Source organism: Populus alba, chromosome 1, assembly GCF_005239225.2.
Source record: "Populus alba chromosome 1, ASM523922v2, whole genome shotgun sequence".
Classification (NCBI taxonomy): Eukaryota; Viridiplantae; Streptophyta; class Magnoliopsida; order Malpighiales; family Salicaceae; genus Populus; species Populus alba.
The window spans coordinates 28081701-28102914 of NC_133284.1; the positions used below are offsets into that span (position 1 = coordinate 28081701).

At 34.6% G+C, this 21214-nt stretch overlaps 2 protein-coding genes and 1 pseudogene across 2 annotated transcripts; 2 read left to right on the plus strand and 1 right to left on the minus strand.

The window, feature by feature from the left end:
- Positions 1-453: 453 nt before the first annotated feature.
- On the plus strand, positions 454-3301 carry LOC118045669 (monofunctional riboflavin biosynthesis protein RIBA 3, chloroplastic). Its single transcript, XM_035054359.1, has 7 exons — positions 454-667; positions 764-1079; positions 1322-1543; positions 1699-2024; positions 2215-2344; positions 2435-2731; positions 2846-3301. The coding sequence occupies exons 1-7, from the start codon at positions 609-611 to the stop codon at positions 3098-3100; spliced, it is 1605 nt and encodes a 534-aa protein (XP_034910250.1). The 5' UTR covers positions 454-608; the 3' UTR covers positions 3101-3301.
- A 1191-nt stretch (positions 3302-4492) lies between these two features.
- Positions 4493-6130, plus strand: LOC118045670 (large ribosomal subunit protein uL23-like; annotated as a pseudogene).
- A 4497-nt stretch (positions 6131-10627) lies between these two features.
- On the minus strand, positions 10628-12852 carry LOC118045671 (uncharacterized). The gene is made up of 2 exons (XM_035054360.2): positions 12753-12852; positions 10628-11713 (listed from the first exon to the last, which is right to left on the minus strand). The coding sequence occupies exons 1-2, from the start codon at positions 12786-12788 to the stop codon at positions 10817-10819; spliced, it is 933 nt and encodes a 310-aa protein (XP_034910251.1). The 5' UTR covers positions 12789-12852; the 3' UTR covers positions 10628-10816.
- Positions 12853-21214: the final 8362 nt, after the last annotated feature.

The following is a 21214-nucleotide window of genomic DNA, read 5'->3' on the forward strand; positions in this document are numbered from 1 at the left end:
TTAAAAAATATTCTGCATGATAATTTCACATAATGTTTTAGTTAAAAAAATTTAATCCAATGCAACTCAATGTTTTAATTTCATAATTAAAATTTTATTTTTAAAAAAATAATATCATTTTTTTTAATCCAAATAAAAAATCAGGTCGCCTCTTATATTAGTTTATATAATCCCCAAAAAAAAGGGACTAACTTGTTAATGATTTGGAGGGGGGCATGGATATTATGAAAAATAAATAATTTTTATTTTTGGAATTAATTTAATTTAATTAATTAATTATGATATTTCATGCCAAATTATTCTTTTAATTTAACTAAAAATTACATTTTTAATTTTACGTACAAATAGATTTGTAAGAATATACTTTTTAAATTCTAGTTGAGATATCCATTAACAGAAATTAAAAGACAGAAAGAAAAAGTTTGTATAAAAAGCTTTTGGATAAAGGCACTACCAAACGACACAAGCAAATACACATCCAGAACAAGAGGTGGGCTTTTCTTTGTTTTCTATACTAGTAGAATACATATCAAGTACGCAGTGGAGGAAGATTGTCGATCATTTCAGAACCAGAAGAGGGCTTTTGTTGTTGAAGCATCTCCAGTTCCATGGACTGTGCCAGCTTATACACTGACCTCTTGTTTCCCTACATGGTCACGAGTTCAAGGTCTGTTCTAGCTAGCTAGCTAATAGAAGTATATTTAGCTAATTATTAGCACGCTGTCATTAACATAGTTTCTATTTAATGATGGTTCTGTTGCAGCTTTCGGAGACTTTTAGAGACTCCTCGTGGTATAAGAACAGGAGCAGACCTGTTCAAACACAGGCTGTTGAGTCCCACATGTTGGGCTATTGGAGGTGGAAGTGCGTCTGATGAGAGTTTTTTGAAGGGAAGTGAAAATGGGTCTCTGTTGGGAGCTTTTGATGAGTCTGCTTCTGCACCATTTGTAACACTTGATGCTGAAATTACTCCGGAAACCATTGATTTCTTCGTCAGTGATGCAGAGGGCGATCCCGACTGCCCTACCGAAGGGTACTCTTCAATTGAGCAGGCACTCCATACTTTACGTGAGGGAAAGGTAAATCTTTTCTCCGTCATTCTATATTTGCGGACTATTTTCTGCTTACTTCTGTAGAACTTCGATGATCGATCTCCTTTAGTTTTTCTACTTTGAAGTCAGCAAAAAAATTATACCTGCGGTGTGCGTTCGAGAAATAATGCAGAAAAAACACCAGAATTATGACCGCAATAAAATTTCCATTATGATATAACCAAGAATAATCATGAGTTAAATGTTAACCATGACTGCATATCTTTCAGTTTGTAATTGTTGTAGACGATGAAAATGGGGATATTGAAGGAAACCTTATCATGGCAGCATCTCTTGCAAGTCCTCAGCATGTGTCATTTCTGATTAAGAATGGATCAGGAATTGTTTCGGTAGGCATGAAAGAGGAGGATCTTGAAAGACTTAAGCTTCCTCTGATGTCACCAGAGACAGAGAACGAAGATTCATCTGCCCCCACTTTCACAATCACTGTGGTATGTTTTAATTCCTAGATCTTAATAGATAACCCCCCTTCCATTTCACTCCTGTATATATAATCCTACTAAAGAAAAGTACTGTGTAATCCTATTAAGTCATAAAAATCTGTTAAACATGTTTGATTAATTATCATTTTTCCCCTGCTTTTCAGGATGCAAAATCTGGAACACGTACTGGAGTATCAGCATCAGACAGGGCTAAGACTGTTCTTGCTCTATCTTCTCCTGAGACCAAGCCTGAAGATTTTAGAAGGCCAGGCCATGTGTTTCCACTCAAGTATCGCAACGGTGGGGTTTTAAGAAGAGCTGGTCATACAGAGGCTTCTGTAGATTTGGTGATGTTGGCTGGATTGCCACCAGTTTCTGTTCTTTCAGCAATTATTGATCCAGAAGACGGCTCTATAGCCTCTTTGGCTGATATAAGAAAGATGGCAATGGAGCACAACATACCAATCGTATCAATAACTGATTTAATAAGGTAACACTGACGCATGCATATAATTATTTCTTGGTTAAAATTGGTTTTTGCTGGTGTCTCCGTGATATATTACTTGCTAGAATGATTTCGAATGCTCATGCTATTGTTCATGTGAATTTATTTTCTTCAGCTTGTTGATTCAGGATTTTTCTTTTCATGTTATTGTTCAATATATATCACTGATCTGTAGGTACCGGAGGAAGAGAGAATATCTAGTAGAGAGGAGTGCAATTTCTCGTCTACCTACTAAATGGGGTCTATTTGAAGCTTACTGCTACCGCTCGAAGCTAGAAGGTACAGAACACGTAGCTATAGTCAAGGTAATCATGTCCTTGGATTCTTTCCTCTGTTCGTTTCCAGAAGTTCAATTTCTTAGCTGCATCAGGTTCTAAACAAATTAACATGAACAGGGAAATATTGGAGATGGACAGGATGTTTTAGTAAGAGTTCATTCAGAATGTTTGACAGGGGATATATTTGGATCAGCTCGCTGTGACTGTGGCAATCAGCTGGATTTGGCAATGCAGTTAATCGAGCAAGCTGGTAGAGGGATCGTTGTTTATCTTCGAGGCCATGAAGGAAGAGGAATCGGCCTTGGTCACAAACTTCGAGCCTACAATTTGCAGGATCAAGGTCATGACACGGTCCAGGCTAACATCGAACTTGGACTAGCCGTTGATGCACGCGAGTATGGCATCGGCGCTCAGGTTAGTCGGAAAATGCTGTCAAAATCCCCCCCCCAAAAAAAAAAAAAACCGTAAACTCTCTCCAAATGAAAATCACAAGAACATTTAGAATCAGTTCTTTAAACTTTGATGCAGATTCTGAGAGACATAGGGGTCCGAACGATGCGCCTGATGACCAACAATCCCGCCAAGTTCACTGGTTTGAAGGGATATGGCTTGGCTGTTATCGGTAGGGTTCCTGTCTTCACACCCATTACAGATGAAAATAAGAGGTACTTGGAAACCAAGCGTACAAAGATGGGTCATGTTTATGGCTCTGATATACGAGGACCCTTAGCTGGATTCATCAACCCAACTGAAAGTAGCACAGGCTCACCGGAGGAAGAGTGAAAGATCGATCGGTGTGTATTTACGGAAGTGGCCTTCCTCATTCTGTATCATAGCGAGCTTTGATTTTCCTTCTCTCTCTCGTTGATTCTTGTCATTGCAACAAATTTTCTACTGTCTTTTATAGTGAAAGCATACACAGTTCATTGCAAAGAAAAGGGGTAAAACTAAAAGTATAAAAAACGCCCCTCTACTTTTTGGATTCTATCAATTACGTCCCTAGACTACTTTCTTAGATTTAAACTCCCCTTTCATTTTTAGACCCATCTTTAGAGGTGGTAATTGTAAGCCCGACCCGTCATCTACGTGCCAACCCGCCGCCAGCAAATATAGGATCACATCAGTGTTTCTACTTTCTACCGAAAATCGAAAAAGACTTGACTCAATAAAGATGAACTGTAATAATCTTTCTTAACAAATCATGCCATGATATCCGGAAATCATAAACATGGTATGGTATATCATCGTCAAATCATCAACCTCTCATGCTATTATTACTATCATGACAAAAATAGACTTACTTAAAATTTAATTTTGTTAGAACACACAATCATCTAAAATTATTTACTCGCTTGTATTATAAATTAGACATATTAATTAGCGGGTCTTCTCAAATAGACCCGCTGATTAATATGAATCGAAAAATATTTTTATAATCAAATATGTCTCCTTAGTATAAAGAAAAAATCACCTAAATTAAAATTTTTTTTATTAAAAAAACATTTATAAAATATTTTCACAATCAAATATGTTTTCTCTGAGTGAGTAAAAGAAAAAAAAATCACATAAATTAAATTTTTTTTTATTAAAAAGAATTTATTGATATCATTTTCATTTATTTTGATGGTTGTAATGGTTGTTAATGTTTATTATTATTTTTTTTTTATCCCAATTTGGTGGCCTTCTCTTTTGTTTAACAAAAAAAAAAAACTTTGAGTTCTAAAATTAAATTTTTTAAAATTAAAATGATCTATCGGAGAAATATAAGGGATAAAATAATTTTTTATATAAAATTGAAAGACGCCACCTGATTTATCACTTTTTCACTTTGATGTTCTATTTTTTATTTCAATCATTTAAAAAAAAAAAATGTAATCGGGTATTAATTTTAGCTCAATTGTATAAAAAGGTTTCAAGAATCAAATTAAAAACTAAGAAAAAAATTCACTGCTGCAATCTAGTGATTTGTAAGAGAGGAAATAATGATTTCAGCTAAAGACGGCACTACTCTGTTGCTTCGCCAGCCACAGGTCCTCTCTCTTATCTATCTCTATATATCTAACACCCGTATATTTTTAAACAAGAGTTATCAACCCTTTTATTTTCTGGGTTTTCTTTAGGGTTTCAAGTTGTTGATTTGGCGGCAATGACACCAGCTAAAGGTATGATTTTATCCCATTTCAGTATTCACACATAATTTTAGTATTACATTTTGAAGATTGTTTTTTTCTTTTTGTTTCATGTTTTGGTTTAATGACTTTGTACTATTGGTTTAATGACTTAAAGAGACAGAATAAAAGTGAACGATTAGAAGAAAACTTTAATGAATGAAAATGACATCAAGTTGTTTGATAGAATGACTGAAAAGTGAGCAATAAGTTGTTATAAAGAGGATCTGTTTTTGGGTTGTTAGTTGAAAATAAGCCTTGCTGATAGTGTTTTTTCAGTGGCGAGAGAAATCTAAGCTCGGGAATAAGTCTCTTGTGTTTTCAATGTGCATTTCTTATCTTGTACTGATGAAATTATTGAAAAAGAGCAAGGCTAGGGTTTTGATTAGTTTGTTTGTGTTGCTCATGATCGTTATTTTTCTTCACCATTTGTGTGCATGCTGCATGCGCAACAGACAGTTTGAAAAGAGGCTGACTCAGAGTCATAGGCCATGACGGTTGCGAGAGCAGTAAAGTCAGGTTCGACCTTCAAGAAGACGAAGAAGATAAGAACTAAAGTTACATTTCATTGACCTAGGACATTGAAGAAGGGGAGGAATCCTAAATATCCTCGCATTAGTGCTCCACCAAGGAACAAGCTTGATCATTATCAGATTTTAAAGTATCCCCTCACCACTGAGTCTGCAATGAAAAAGATTGAAGACAACAATACCCTGGTTTTCATGGTTGACTTACGTGCTGACAAGAAGAAAATCTAGGATGCTGTCAAGAATATGTATGACATTCAGTCTAAGAAAGTGAATACCCTGATCAGGTATGCTGTCAAGTCAGGTTCAATCTTTATTTCTCTTTTTAATGTTTTTGGTCTTGAGAAAATATGATGCTTTTCTTTTAGAAGTGGTTGATTGACTTTTTTGAATCACATGCAGATGGTGTTTGTCAATAATTGCTTAGATGTTTTTCTGAATTTCATTATGTTAATTATGAACAAGACCGTACCTGGAATTATTACCCCTACCAGCACATGCACAAAACCTTAGCTTCTACTGTTTTGTTGTCAAAACAAATTTCATCAATATATGATATTGTCTGATCGAACCACTTATAAAGATATTGATTATTACAATTCGATTTAGAAAATGTTGATAAGATGGCATTTTTTTTTGCATCTGTAATTCACAACACACTGGTACATCTCTATTAGATGTAGTTTGTTATACTTGGCAATTTGGTTGAATTATCATCTGCCATGGAAAAGGCAGGACTGTTATGCATGGCAGATCCATGAGACTTGTTGCTTGAAACTTTTTCTTGTTCATCTTCTTCCCTTTGGCAAATGTTTAGTCCCTTTTTCTGAGTTCAATGATTTTGCTGCAGGCCTGATGGTACCAAGAAGGCATATGTTAGGTTGACACCAGCATTGGATGTGGTGAACAAGATTGGAATCATTTAAGTGCTTGCTCTCTGCTTTTGAAGCTGGCCTTTGCTATTCCATTCCAGAGTAAGGCCGTTTTGTTGTGACATTAATGATAGAGATTTGCAAAATCAGTTTGGAGTTGTGAACTTGTGGAACTTCTGGTTATATTTTATCTCGTGTTTAACTGTAATTGAGATCTAGCAACCTTGTAGGCTTGAGGTTTCTATCCATTGAAGTCTGAACTATGCATTCAGATATTAGATCATTTCAATGTCTACATTATATAATTAAAACAGGGTAAGGAAGGATTTGGAAAAATAAAAAATGGGAAGACGGTAACATATCTTAGGTTGGCTCCAACACTGCTGATTTGCAGCTAACTTGGCTCCGTCAGAGATGGAACGTTGTTCTCTGTTTTGCTGCCCAGATTGCCCAGCGGACTCATCTCCATTCCATTACATATATCTTAGGAATTACTGATTTTCTTAGAATTCCATCAGCTTTCACCTGTTTAATCTAATTCCCCTAACATGAAAGGCACTCTAAAGTTGCTTTTGGTCTTTTGATTTTCATAAAATATTTATATAAAAATATTTTTTTGATTTATTTTTATATCTATGTATTTTTCAGAAAAATAAAGGTTAATGTAAAATATTTTATAGTTAACCTTCAAATTTAATTCTGAAAAATATTTTGAACTCATAAAATTTTATAAAAATATTTTATAAATAGTAATTTACTTATAATATAATCTAACCATATTAATCATCACCATCACCATATCTTTCACCTCCACCATCACTTTTTATACCATCTCCTCCTTCTCTACCACCATTATCACCATTTTAGCGTCTCCTCCCCCGCTATTATGACCACTTAGCTACTGCTGTCACCACCATTAGCATCATTGAAAAATATTTACGTGAAAATATTTTTTAAGTTAAATATTGAAAAATATTTTACATGTAAAATAAATATTCTTTTATCTATAAAATATTTCGCACTGAAATTTCTGCAATCAACACGACGAAGCAAGTCCACTGCCTATTTCTTAAGGTCCAGGTGCTAAATTCTGTAGGATCTGGGAGCGTAGGATTTGCTTCTCTTTCTTGGGAAAGTTCTTCCCTCTGTGGAATATCTAGCGGAGTGTGCGGAGGGCTCAAGTCCATGACACTGAGGTGAGGTTTAAGAGCAAGAAGTCAGAATCTAGCAGTAAATTTCTGCAAACAAAATTTGCAACATCTCAAGTTCCCTTCTTGCAACTGAAGATTTCCATCCCTAAAAACCTTTTAGCATGGATCAGCTTGATTTAATCCAATATTTGCAATCCAGGCAGCCTCGAGAATCTGCATCAGCAATTCAGAGAATGCCGAACAGCTACATTTGAAATTATATAGGTGATGATGATGTACCACAAAAATCCAAGTAGTTTAGGAGTAAGGTTTATATGTTGGATAATTGGTTAATTTTTTGGTTATAATAATTTGATGTATTCTTTGGTTTTTTTTTTAATTTACGTGGGGTGTCCGGGTTAGCTTGCGCGCACTTCGACTAATCTCTACGGGCTCTGAAGTTAACTACCAGGTAAGTCTCTAGTAGCCATCAATATTGGCAACTACATGGAAAGCAAACTTCTTGATTACAAGCTCTTATCACTAAGCCACTTACTAGATGGTTTAATTTAATGTATTCTTTCTAATTAAGGTGATTGATAACTTGTATATTTTGCTTAGCAGGTCAAGGTGACTGGCACTTCCAAAAGGTTTTTTTTTGTAGATTTGAGGATTATCAGATATTTAAGTGAATATTTTTTATATAGAGAAAATACAATGATATTTTAGAGAAATAGACTTTAAAAATATATATTTTAAAAATATTGAGAGTTAAGATATTGTAAACCTAGAGCTTGAAGGGTTTTTTGAGGTATTTATAATCAATGAATCTTTTTTTTTTATAGAGAGAAGGGAGTGGAGAGTCATTTTATCTCTGATATTTTAAGTTATATTCCACTCAAAATAAAATGTATTTGATCAACATAAAATATCAAAAGACCCACATAAAGGTTTTAAATATTATAGAAAGAGTTTTGATCTCAAGCAAGTTGTATGAACTCATTAGAGGTTAAAAATGGATCCAAATGCATTGCCTGAGGCCATGTTGTTAGGTTCAAGCAGCATCTCAACTTATTTGTTTAGGTCATAAAGGGTTTTGAGATTGTTAAATTTAAGTTCATTAATATCCCTCAAGTTTTTTGATTTTGATATGCCAAAAACTTATAAAAATACTTAGTTATCATGTCGAGTTCATCAAATTTTTTTTGTATGAGAAAAGAGGTGAAAACCTTAGATAATATACTAGAAAGCCCCAGGGAAATGCATAATGTTTGAAAAATAATTTCAAAGTATATAAAGGGTGTCCTGTGACCTGTAAATTCAATCTTAATATCAGAATGATTCTGCCAAATATAAATTTACAAGTGGTGTAGAATTCACATTTACGCTTCACGATAAATTGAGTCACCAGCCTTCTACTACAAGTCTACAACTCAAGGAAGAGGATGGAATTGTCAAGGACAGACTGTTGCCTCTTGCTGTCTGCTGAGCATCAAACTGCTAGTTGCCAGAATCTGGATCTGATTCTGCTAGTCCTGTATGTCTTGGGATGAAGTATTGAAAGAACCTATGGAAGCTTCAATTTTCTTCCTATGTGGTTGTTAATATAAAATTGTAAGGCTGTTTTGACCTGGACCTTAACTTACTCCTCAGAACTGATAATATCATTCTGCTGTGATCTTTGTTGGCATATTCGATCGTGTATCCTGAAACTGATTTATGGAAAGATTCTTTTAAATTTGCTCCCATCCAAAGCCACATCAAACAAAGATGAACCTCCACTCCTTGCTGATTCTTGGCTAATAACTTCATGGATGCTTCACACCTCCTTAATTTGCAGGCCAGAAAGATGATATGGGTTCGCGTAGAACACACAGAAACCCGTACAGTATTTTTCATTTGGACGGGAATTAATATATAGATCTATTGCACCTCATGGAATAGATCAATGGATTGTTTAATGTGCTGGAATATACCTGCAGAGAGTCAAGCAAGGACTGATCTATATTTCTGCCATAGGATACGCAAAAGTTGAACTAAACATTTCAATATGACTAGTATCTCGGTATTTGCTGGAAAATGTTCAAAAAAAAAGTATTTTCTGGAGATGTGCAACGTGATGGCAAAAAAATCATATACTTCACAGCAACACAAGGTCTTTTAACACTGTGCCAGAGTTCAAAATTTTGTTTAAGGTCATCCCTTACTAGCTACTGCCTCAGTTTCCACAACTACGTAATACAACAAGCTAGTGAAAGTAGCAACCGATCTTCCTACTTGATGCGAACCTCGTGATCACGTGGTCACGCAACCCACATGCAAAGACACCAATTCCCGGAAAGCCAAGTAAATCAGGTTTGATAGGAGTGTGACACAAAGATAACTTGTACCTAGGCACCAGCACTATTGAAAACGTAAACCCCCACCCAACGAATATTGATTCGCGAACAAGAAGTATAAGGATGACGCCACAAAGACAGTTGTTCTTCGATGAGTCGTTTTCAGTTCTTTAAAGAACCATGAAAGGGAGATTATCTCACCAACACACACACACAAAGTGCGGCAAACAAGAAGTTTTATTAATCTGAATTGTCTTACTTACATGTCTGGTTATGCCTTTATTTATACTGACTCTAGACCTAAATAAACCCTAATGGACCCCTTATGTGGACTTATAGGATGCCCACTTACAATTAAACCCAAATAATATAAATAAACCCTAAACTAGGAAGAAAATAACAATAAAATAAATAAATCCGAATTTAATATCCTAAATATGATAGGATCAGATTTGTAGCCCTTTAGAAGTCCTATATAAGCTAGGAGAATCAAATCTGAAGGTAGAATTAGTTCTGAAATCTTCTTTCCTTTTTGCAGCTAGGATGAATAAGGAATCCTTGTAAGAAAAGGATTCTGAAACATTTATGAATCCTTGCCATACTTGGAAACTATGTTGAAGCCCATTAAAGATCTTTGTAGAACTAGGAGATTCCCAAAATAAGCTGCCGCATCCTTTTAAGAAAAGAATTCTAGCCAAATAGGAAGTCCACAAGTCAAAAGGAAGTAAATAACAAAACCCGTACAGCCTCTGTTGACCCGTGTTTGGATGCCTTGCCGAACTCCGATTGACATGATATTTTAACCCAAGGTATGAAAACATGTCAGGAGCCTCTACGTACAATTTCAGCCCGATCCAATGGTAGGATTGAGAATTATGACTATTTCCGTAAAACTGGATAGTTGCGCATTTTACGTCAAAATCCGAATTTGACCTTACCTGGATCGTATCACTACTGTGTACTTTTCAGGTAGCAGCTTTTCTGTTTACAAATGTAGGCTTAGCAGAAATAGAACATCCTGAGCTAATTAATCTGCAGCTTACGAAGATTTCATTTCCCTTATCAGTGATATACTTCCAGTTATTATTAGGGCAGGAAGGAGCACCCAACACTTCATGGATAACAACTACTGTTCTGGACTTGTCCTAATTTGTCAATGTTGATGAAGACTGTGAAATCTGACTGTCCCTGTGATCAATACTCTGATCCGCCAAACACGACAGGATCAAAATCCTATGATGTTTTCTCATGCTAATGTATTCAGGGCATAGTAAAATGAAACTGTTTTGAAAACCTCTTCTATCAGGAAAATGTAATATTTCATGTACAGAAAGGAAAATAAGCCAAGCTAACTAGTTATATCATTCAAGCGCTGAAAACAAAACATCTCATTTACACCCTTAACCACTGAAATTTGATTTTACAAAAAAAAAAACAAAAAAAAGGAACCAGGTGCCGCATTCTCATTGAAATCTTTGCCGCTTCCTAGCTGGAATCTGATGCATGGCACCAGAACTTAACAAACATCCATTGCCTATACCTGAACCAGAAGCACAAGTAGCAAAATCTAACATGGATGCTGAGCACATTTGAGAAGATCCACGAGACAACCCAATATTTGACGGGGAAGGAAATGGATGCTGAGCAAGGCAGCTTGAATTTGCTGTGAGGTTTGGAGTTTCAAAACCCTTAAAAGAAACAGGAATCTTGAACTGCTGCAGCGGAGGCGGATTTCTCCACCGCGGAAGTGGACCTGCAAGAAGAAGTGTTTGAAGAAGAGGACCAGTATCCATCACAGCCTGCAACAGTTTTCCCCTCTGTGGTAAGACTTTTCCTTTGACAAAATTATCAATTACAATATCGGCCGGATCAATCTTGGCCATTGCTGAAGCCACTAAACCTGTTGGTATAGAGCCATCATATTCTTGAACCAAGGCCTTATTCACAAACCCCATGTGACTTGATTCTGCCATGTTAATGCTGGAGAAATCTGGTGAAGTAACTGCATCAATTAAGGACTCCACAGGGGAGGAGCCATGTGATTGATGATTATACGTATCAGATAGGCTGTTGGATTCAGTTATACTGGAATTTGCTTTAGCAGGAATCACAAGGGGGCTTTCCGGTTGTGCTTGAGGAAGAATGGGCAGTAATTCAGAAGTACTGAAAAGCATAAGTTTATTGAGCAGTTTTTGCAGTTGACCCTTGGCCTCGTCTCTTTCTTGGTAAGCAATCTTTAGGTGATTAATTAATTGCTTAACATCCTCCTTGTGCTTCCTCAGTCCTTCATTTGCTTCAACTTTCAGTGAATCTAATTCAATGGTGGTGTACACAAGCTTCTGCTTCAATTCATCAAAGCTCTGCAAAATCAATTCAAAACAAGTTAATTAGTTTTGTTATGAGCACAAGAATTCAATAAAATATGGCTTGGCAACTTCAAAATACAGATATGAGATATGGATAGAGTAATAATACAGACTTGATGTTTTCATAAGTAAAATCAACAGGGAAACGCGACAAAAATTGAAGCCTTGGTTTCGAAGAAACTCAGAAATCAACATCAATACCTTAGCTTCCAGGGGTACAGGACTCTACACCAAACAAGCTAATGCAAAAATCACAGAATCCTAGTAGGCAGAGACAGAAATTCCCAAGGAATCCAATTGATGAACAAGAATTTCCATGGTAAGAAAAACAGTATAATCTCAATCCGGGCCCATGCGGATCACAAGTCCTTCAAGTCAAATAGGGTGAATCTATTGAACTCGAAAAGGGAAAGAGAAAACCAATGAGAGAAAGAGTGCACCAAACAAACCTATCTTTTAAAAGATATTGGTCCCCGTAACTTGTGCCATGAAACATCTCAAGTTTACATCAATACAGACAAGTCTCGACTCTTAAGTTTCAACCCGAGGCAAGTCTTACAAGTCCAAATTCTTCACCGAGCAAACAAAAAGGAAGGGAAAAAAAATAGTGCAAAACGAGGACCCCTTTTTTTACGAAACCGAAAAACACTACAAGTATATCATGTAAGAATCGAAAGAAAGAAAATGCCATCAAATTAAGGATGCTCATTCAAGCCGATCACTACACTTTTGCAAGCAATAGTAAACAGTAAAAGCATACAAGACACAGAACAACTACCATGAAGGCTTTAAAACAGAAATAAATTAAAGCAACAAGGCGGGGTCATTAGAAAATTCATGGACTTCATCATAGGACCGGTAGTGAGGAGAGAAAGGAACTGAGGTTTAGACTTGAGACCTCATAAATAAAACACGTTGAACATCACACAATATATAACACACTGTACATAGTACACATAACAGAACACCAAAGGGCTTAAATGCCAGACCAAGCAAGACCCAGAAGAGGAAACAAAGAGCAGAAAGAACCCACCTCTCCAAAATCCCACATAGAACCCAACTCCTCCATTTTTACTTTCTCAAGTCTTGAGAGAAAAAAAGAAACCAGAAAAGAAAAGAAAAGAAAAGTCAAGGTACCTTGGGGGGGGGGGGGCTTCAACAGAAGTGATTAGTGACTCATTTATAGAACAAAGAGGTACACATAAAGACAAAACATGTGGATGGCTTTCTCGTAAAGTTCAAGAAAATCCAATCAACATCAAAGGAAAAAAAAAAAAAAAAAATTCAAATAATGACAAAGAAAAAACAAATCTTCCAATTACAGAAAACAGATTCCACTTTCAGTTTCTGCCCTCTATGTAATATTAAATTTGCTTTAAAACCCACCCACTCTTTCAGGGCCTCTGTCTCTTGCTTAAAATATTTAGGCTCTCCTTTTCTCTCCTCTATATATTTATATTCAATGAGTAAATCCAGTTACATTTTGTATTTTTAAAAGGTTGTTCTCCTAACATGTTCTTTTACACGGTTTTGCATGCAAGGGTTTTTCCTTACACACCCTTTCCTTTTTTTAAACCAAATTTCCCTCCACGGCTTCTTTGGTCAATGAATTATGGTTTCTCCATGTTTCATGATAGAAATAACCTCTCATCACCGTTCACCGTTGATTTACTTCTTACCTCCTTTCATGGCCTATCATCACGTTACTTCCTAAATATTATGATGGATGAATCCTGGTGTTCATGTGCAATTTTTTTAAACGTCAACATCAAGATTTGAAACCTTTACCCTTCGCATGCAGTCAGGAGGAGATGAGAAATTCTTGGATATATAGTCCATGAATCATGGTGGGAGGGCTAGCTTGATTTCTTTGCGTGTGTGTGTGTGTGTGTGTGTATAATTTTGCAAGCTTTTGTGAATATTATTCTAGAATCTCTATTAAATTCAGTAAAGTTTTAAATCAAACACCGACAATAATTAATTTTCAACGATTAGTAGGTGGTTGACTATATATATTAATTATGAATAATCAGATGAAAGAAGATGGGCATTTAGTTGAAATTGACCGATTTATACATGTTCGGACTTTTCAACATTTGCCTACATAAACTCTAGAAAAAACTTTTTACAAAAAACAATCGAGAAAATGTATATGATAAAATTTTCTTAGGTGAGAAACGGGTCTGGACTTCAACCTTATGAAAAGTGCCTATTGTTGTCCAAATGATCGAAGTTCTTATCTGGACAAGAAATGTTTATTTATTTTCGAGGGAATCTAAAGCAGAATGTCGAGCTAAATTAATTGGAGAGTCAGCAGCATAGTAAGGATGTATTGATTAATTTAATGAAATGTTTTACGAAGCTTAAAATAATGAGTACTTTCGGATTATTGTTTTTTTTTTTGCGAAGCATTTCTCATAGGGGCTGTCCTAGATTGGCTTGTGAACTGCCCGAGAAAACTGAAAGCAACCATATAATAGTTGACTTACGATCTATTCTGACACTATTCTAATTTGTAGCTTTCGACACCCTTAAGCTATATAAATTATCAGATATTCTTCGTGACCTCTACTTAGCCTGGGGCTACTGCCAAGATCTTTCAAGCGAAGGGTCAGCCATTGAGCTACTTGGATCTCTATGTAAATTGCTCCAACAAATACAACATCTACTTCTCAATCGAGTTCTTAAAGATAAATAATTCTTGATTGAGTCTCCAAAATTATTAATCCTTTATTAGTTGTTTTTTGCATTAATTAATAATTCTTAATTAATTTTTAAACTCGTCGAGAAAACATAACTACAGCCTCAAAGAAATTGTATTTAAATATTTAACATATCGCAAATATCATTATCAGTGTAGACAATACATGCATTAACAAAAAACTACAATTATAAAGAATGAAAGATTGACATGAACATGTGATCATTCATCACTCAAACATGACAAAAAGTAATTTTTCTAATATTCTGGATCTTGAGAGCATCATAAAAAACCTTCTCTTTTTAAGACTATGATGGGTTGAAAGCATTGAAGCTTAAATTTAAGTAATTTGATCACCTAGGAAAAAAGTCACTTAAAATATATAGTTGGAGACCCTTCAATATATAAATTAGTTTAGGTAGAAGATGTGAGTTTATGAGATTGTATGTGTGTGTGTTTAGTTGTAGAGGATATTCAAGAACTAGAAAGAGAAGAATAAAAATTTTTCTTATAAAAAATAAGATGACTTACCTTGGGGTTCAAGACTATTTATATAGTTTTAAACCCACATAAATATGTCCAATGCAATGATAAAATAATCAATATGTTTATCACTTATAGTTTTAGATTACCCATGGACAAAGACTTGGAATGGTAAGGGGCAATTATAAATTAAAGTTACTCTAGTTCTTAGTTTTATGGGATGTTTTGCTACTAATAACAATGATAAGACCCTAAGAGATATTTTGTTAAGGAGCATGTCCTCATTTAATGCATACATGTTTTGTCTTTGTGATTGGTGGCGATTAGATTAGGTTTGATTAAAGAATGATGCAACTGAATGTAATAGTTGGCTTCAAGTGTATTAGTCTCATTCAAGGTTCAATATTCATGAAATCTGAACAAGCACCCTGACTGAAGGTGTTGTTTTGTTGAGCCATGTAGACACCCTAGGTACAATTTGATGGAGGGTGCCTTTGACTTATTGAGTTGACGTAAATGAAAACAACAATCACAAATAAAAATTGAATTAATCGGTTTTATATTTTAATACTAAATATTTTTAAAAAAAAAAATTATGTCTTTTTTAAAGGTTTACAACTACTTGAATATACCAAAAACTGACTTTTACGAAGTAGAAAAATCAAAATCACAAGTAAAATAGGAAAAACAACATAAAACCTAAAATTAAGTTAAAAATTCAATAACTAAAAAAATAATAAAATTAACTAAAAATAATCTTTTATGTCTAATTTGAGGGTTTTTAGAACCTCAGTTAGTTATATCTAGCCAATCCGTCCATAAAACTTAGATTGTAAAATTATTTGATAAAATTTGAATCTCATCCAATAATTGAATTAAAAATTATGATTCTTTCTTATTAGGTTATTTATTTAGCATAAATAATTCACTTGTTGGACTTAATTCTGTCTATCCATAAATTTTTTATAAATTCTAATTATGATAAATCCACAATCGAACTATTTATAACTACTAAATTCAATAGAATAACCTATATTATAAGCCATAAAGGCTTCTAAGCATCTACATTGATATTTGTATTTTAGGAAAGCATTGAGCCGCATGAGTTTTGGGCACTCATATGTGTTTCATGGAGATCATGACTTGAGGTTAGTGTCTCCCTAATTTTGAGCATTGAAACGGGGGTCAATATCGCTTGTATGTTCAACATGTAAACATCATATTCATACCCCTTCAACCTAAATCGTTCGATTAACTATTAATGATGGCATATCTACAATAAATTATGTCATCATTCCTCAATCAAGCGCTTATGGGAGGAGGTAGCATGCTTGTAAGGTGCAGTGCAATGTTGGGCAATGATAATTATTGCATTATACAGTCCACCATTTATGAACATTAATTTAACTCAATTTTTTATACAAGTTCTTGGAGTTTCTCTGAGTATGAACAGACAAAGCTCCTTAGTATATTAATATCCCGTTTACGACAAAATTGCAGAAAGAAAAACAAAAGGTATCTTCTTAATTCAATGAATCTTACCGCGTATACTGGTGCTTGTGTATTTTTATTCTTTAATCGTTGCCTTTTCACTCGTTTGGATATATCTAACCATAAATTTTACTCTTTTTCGCTATTTAATTAACTGAGACATCGAAGAACTTGTTCTGTAAGTAATCGATAAACCCAGCCAATTATATGCCGCTCAAACACCCTTCCCATGTTCTTCACACCCCGAACTTTACATTCCTGCGTGAAGTTCTCCGAATCGTAAACAGTTTTAGTGTCTTCCATGGAAGAATACAGGATCACTCTCCATGCTGAGATCCTAAACTTTTAAACCTGAACTCCACGGTTTTCATTTATGCATTGGTGATGAAGTTGATCAGTGGTTAAAGATGTAGATTATAGTAACTGCTTAATTATGATTCTGATATTGGGGCTAGCTAGATGCATTAGCATGATTATTAAAAGATGATCTTCACCTCAATAAGTGGTGCTAGAAGTTAATTTCTCATGATTTTCTTTTTTAGTTTTGATGTGAATACTTTATTTTTAATTGCATGCAAAAAAAGAAGAAGAAAAAAGAGTGTCGGTGTGCATCGATTCTATCGTAAATCCCAAGGTAAAAGGTTTTCGTAAACTATTTATCTTAATATTACAAGGTAAATAGTTATTCTAAATTAACCAAGTTGTTTCGTTGATTTAGATGCTGTAGAAATTGGGTAAATTGATTTAGGTTAAAGAGAATAATATAAATTATATTTTGAAATTTTATTATTTTATTATTTAAGTTTTTAGGTTGAATTTGTTCTTTAATATGATATCAGAGTTTACATGACTAAGCGAACAAGAGTTCGAATCTTATCATTTTTATTTATTTGATAAAAATTAAGCATAAAATAATGTATATTTATACAAGTTTAAAGCTTAAAGGGTTTTTAGTTGAAAGAATATGTTAGAAAATAATATAAATCATATATTGAAACCTCACCTAATAATTAATGCTTTTGAGTTGAATTTGTTTTTTAACACATGTGATTTAATCTTTATTTAAAAAAAAACCTTTGAATTAAATTTTATTTTGATTAAAAAAATCAAAATTTTCATCAAGCTCACCAATACCGAACCTCAAATTATATATCTGTCAAAGCCTGTTTAGGAGTGTAATTGCGGTTGCTTTTTAGAGTGTTTTTCATACAGAAATACATCTAAATAATATATATATATATTATTTTATTTTATTATTTTGAAATTAGCATATCAAAACGATTTAAAATATATATATATATATAAAATTAAATATTTTAAAAACACGGATTTACCCACGTTTCCCACACGACCTCTAAATCAAATCTTATAACAATGCTTTTAAGAAGCTTCATGTAAAGTGAAGATTTTAGCCATGGATCCAATCTTATTATAATGATTTATTTCATTTTATTTTAAAGATGAAGGTATTTTCAGTAATAGAGGTAAACTTCTTGTTCGTTTTATAAATTATGCAGAGTGATTTAGGTTTTGTGTCATAAATATTCATAACAACATGGCTATCAACAAATTTCAATAATTATTACACCACAGGGTTTTGAAATTGGTAATTTCCTTATACTTTATGGATATTCTACGGATGCTAGCATTTTAGATTTATCCTGTGTCACATGTAACCTTTTTCCGACCGAACTCACAAGTGACAGCACTTTTAAGAGAATCTATCTTTTATTTCTATAATTATAATACCAAGAAGTCATAAAACCATTTAATTAAAAATCTTAATCATATTTAATTAGGCAACGTCTCTATCACAAAGTGGGGCCAATCAGAACTTGCTATAAGCCAATAAGATTATCGTCTAGTGCTCTCTGCACATGGAGGATTAGGTGCAAGCCATCTGGGGACCCCTTCATTTTAACACGTGTAGAGAATTGGAGACCCCTGAGTCACTCACGCTGCACGACACTTGGCGTGAAGGCCGTGCGGCGCGGGCACAAACCTATGAACCTAGCCAGTTGTAGGTTGCACGTGACCCAGGCGGCTCAGCAACAGACATGACGTGGTGACTGGAAGGGAAACTCGTTGGGTCGTTTGGTGGTGTGATAGTCTTTCGCAAACGGCGTTTGCCATGGCGGAGAACGGTGGGGGGTTTTGCCACTTTGCTAGCCAGCTAGGAAATGAACTTTGTCGGTGCTAGCTAATGGTTCGGTTAATTAATGTTCCTCGAAGAGCAACACACGATTTCTCGATGTTCAGTGAATAAAGCTTTTTCTACAGATATTTTGAGGGAAACAGCGTATGATAGATGATGTAGTGCCACTAAAAGAATTTGGTCATCTTCGTAAAGCCAAAAAAAGAAAGTATTGTTCTTAGCTGTGGTTGAAGGATATTTTTTAAAATATTTTTTTAATCTTTTATATTAATATATTAAAATTGTTGAAAAACACTAAAATATTATTATTATTTTTTAAATTATAAACATAAAAATTACACTACATCCAAACACAATAAAACATCCACCAAATTGGTTGGTTATATTTAAAAATAGGAAGATAGAAAAGGTTAAAAATAAAGAAATGACATTGAAACTTCAAACATATTGCCCTCGTAAGGTTGATTTTTGTGGAAAGAAACGAAGTAGTTTATCTAAGTCATGGGTTGAAGTCTCGTCATCATCGACTATTTCATAACATATTTTTACTTCATTAGTTTTGTTTATGAAAGCGTCTTAAATTTCAAGCTCGACATGTGTGCAATAGAGCTCTGGAATATGCAAGTGTAAAACACTTAGGGCATAGTTTTAAAACCTTGTCCAGTTCAACGAGTTAACCTGGGATCCGGTTGACTCGAGTCTGAAACTAAACTGAGTTGAAGAAAAAATAAAGAAACAAAAGACCCGGTGTGATCTGGTCAAAAACATGATTGGAACCTGTTAACTTTTGTTTTTTTATACTAAAACGACGTCGTTTTGATTTTTTAAAAAAATTGACCCGAGCAACCCGATGACCCGGTCAAAACCCGGGTCTTAGACCGAGCCACCCACCAGACCGAGTCTGAAAACTATTCTTAGGGCTGATTGAGATTGTAATAATGATAGTGGTTTAAAGTATTTTTTATTTAGAAATAAATTAAAATGAAATTTTTTTTATTTTAAAAAAATTATTTTTGATATTAGCATATTAAAATGATGTGGAATTTTTTTTATTTTAAACAAATAAAATTAAAATTTTTAAAAATATAATTTATATTATATTCTTAAACATTCCTGAAGTAAAACCTTTATATATATGTGTGATGAAAACATATATACACCCACTTCTATAAGTGAAAAAGACAAACAATCTATAAATTTATTGGATTTTTTTAAAATTTTGTGATTTCATTAATTTTGTGAATTTGAGTCGTTTTTATTTATTTAAAGTATTTCTAAATCTCAATTGGGGACGTGAAATATATTAAGTTCTGTTACTGTTCAAATGAGCTTCTAGCTAGCTTGCTGATACTTACGAGAGGTGACGTCTTAGGTTCGAATTACATCGCAAAATATTCACCATGTTCCATAATGCATTACCATGCTGGTAAAAAGGTAACAGCATAATGAGTTCCATGTCATGGGATTCTCCGAAGTGAATTTCAAACACCTAAAACCTAATAATGTTCGTAAAAAAGTTCTTACATTTTCAAACCGTTGTTGACCAAGCATGCATGCAAAAGAGGGGGTGCTTGCTTTGACCGAATAGCATTTAATTAAAGTATATTGTTCAATTCCCTGAGTTAGCTTTACGAGTGGAAGCTAGTTGAAGACTTTGAACTCAACGAACTGCACTTTCTTCTGATTGAGACCTGCTTAGATTGATGCTTTAATGGCGCAGGGGGTTAGGTGGGTGACGGCAAGAGACCAGTAACCATTGCTATTACAATGATAAGGAGAGTAATTAATATGCTGACCATCTTGTTTGAATAGGGCAGCTCCAGTCTGTTCCTCTCGAATCAGACTAGATTCTTTTACACGTCCTACACATTTCGTTTTCCGAATTCTTGTATAGCTCCATAATTGAAGGACTACCGAGCTCAATGTCCTGATGGCATGGTTTTTAGAATTAACCCAGTTGCCACTTCGGTTTAAGGTTTGGATTCGGGGTTTTAATTAGATTAATTTTAAAAAATTAAATAATATTGTTTAATAAAAAAATATTAACAAGTTGCAACCGGTTATTATTGGGTCACACCGGGTTTTTTTTTAATCTAGCCTGATTCTATCTCTAAATCAGCCGAGTTTCTGATTGACCGTGGATGTCAACCATGCCTGAAGGACAAAGTGCATGTTTAAAGGAGATTGGCTGTGGGGCGTTTTATGCACCTTCAAGATCAAAATCTGACATGTTCGATCTGTGGATATTGATTTCGGCCCATGGTGTCAGGACAAGTGAGAGGGAGGCTTTAGGGATTTAGGCTTGGGTTAAGGTCCGATCCCGTCTTTGATAGAGTGAGTCTACGGCACTCTTGCTGGTTCGAAGCTTCGAGCCCGGATGGGTTGGAATTTTCGTTCTACGTCTGGCCACTAGGCTACTAGATGTTGATGAGGAAGGGAGATTCCGAGTTGGATATTGTTTAACAGAAAGATTTAGGGCAGGAAAAAAAAAAATTTCATAGTTGATGTGCGTGGCTTGTTTTGGTAATATATGTGATTATTGACCCATAAGGCCCAAATAGAGTTTAAGCCCGACAGGCTGTGCTCGATCTTGGTTGTTTCTAACTCAAATTATGAGCTCAACCTACCCAGCCCAAGACTTGGCAGCCCAAATTAAAATCACCAG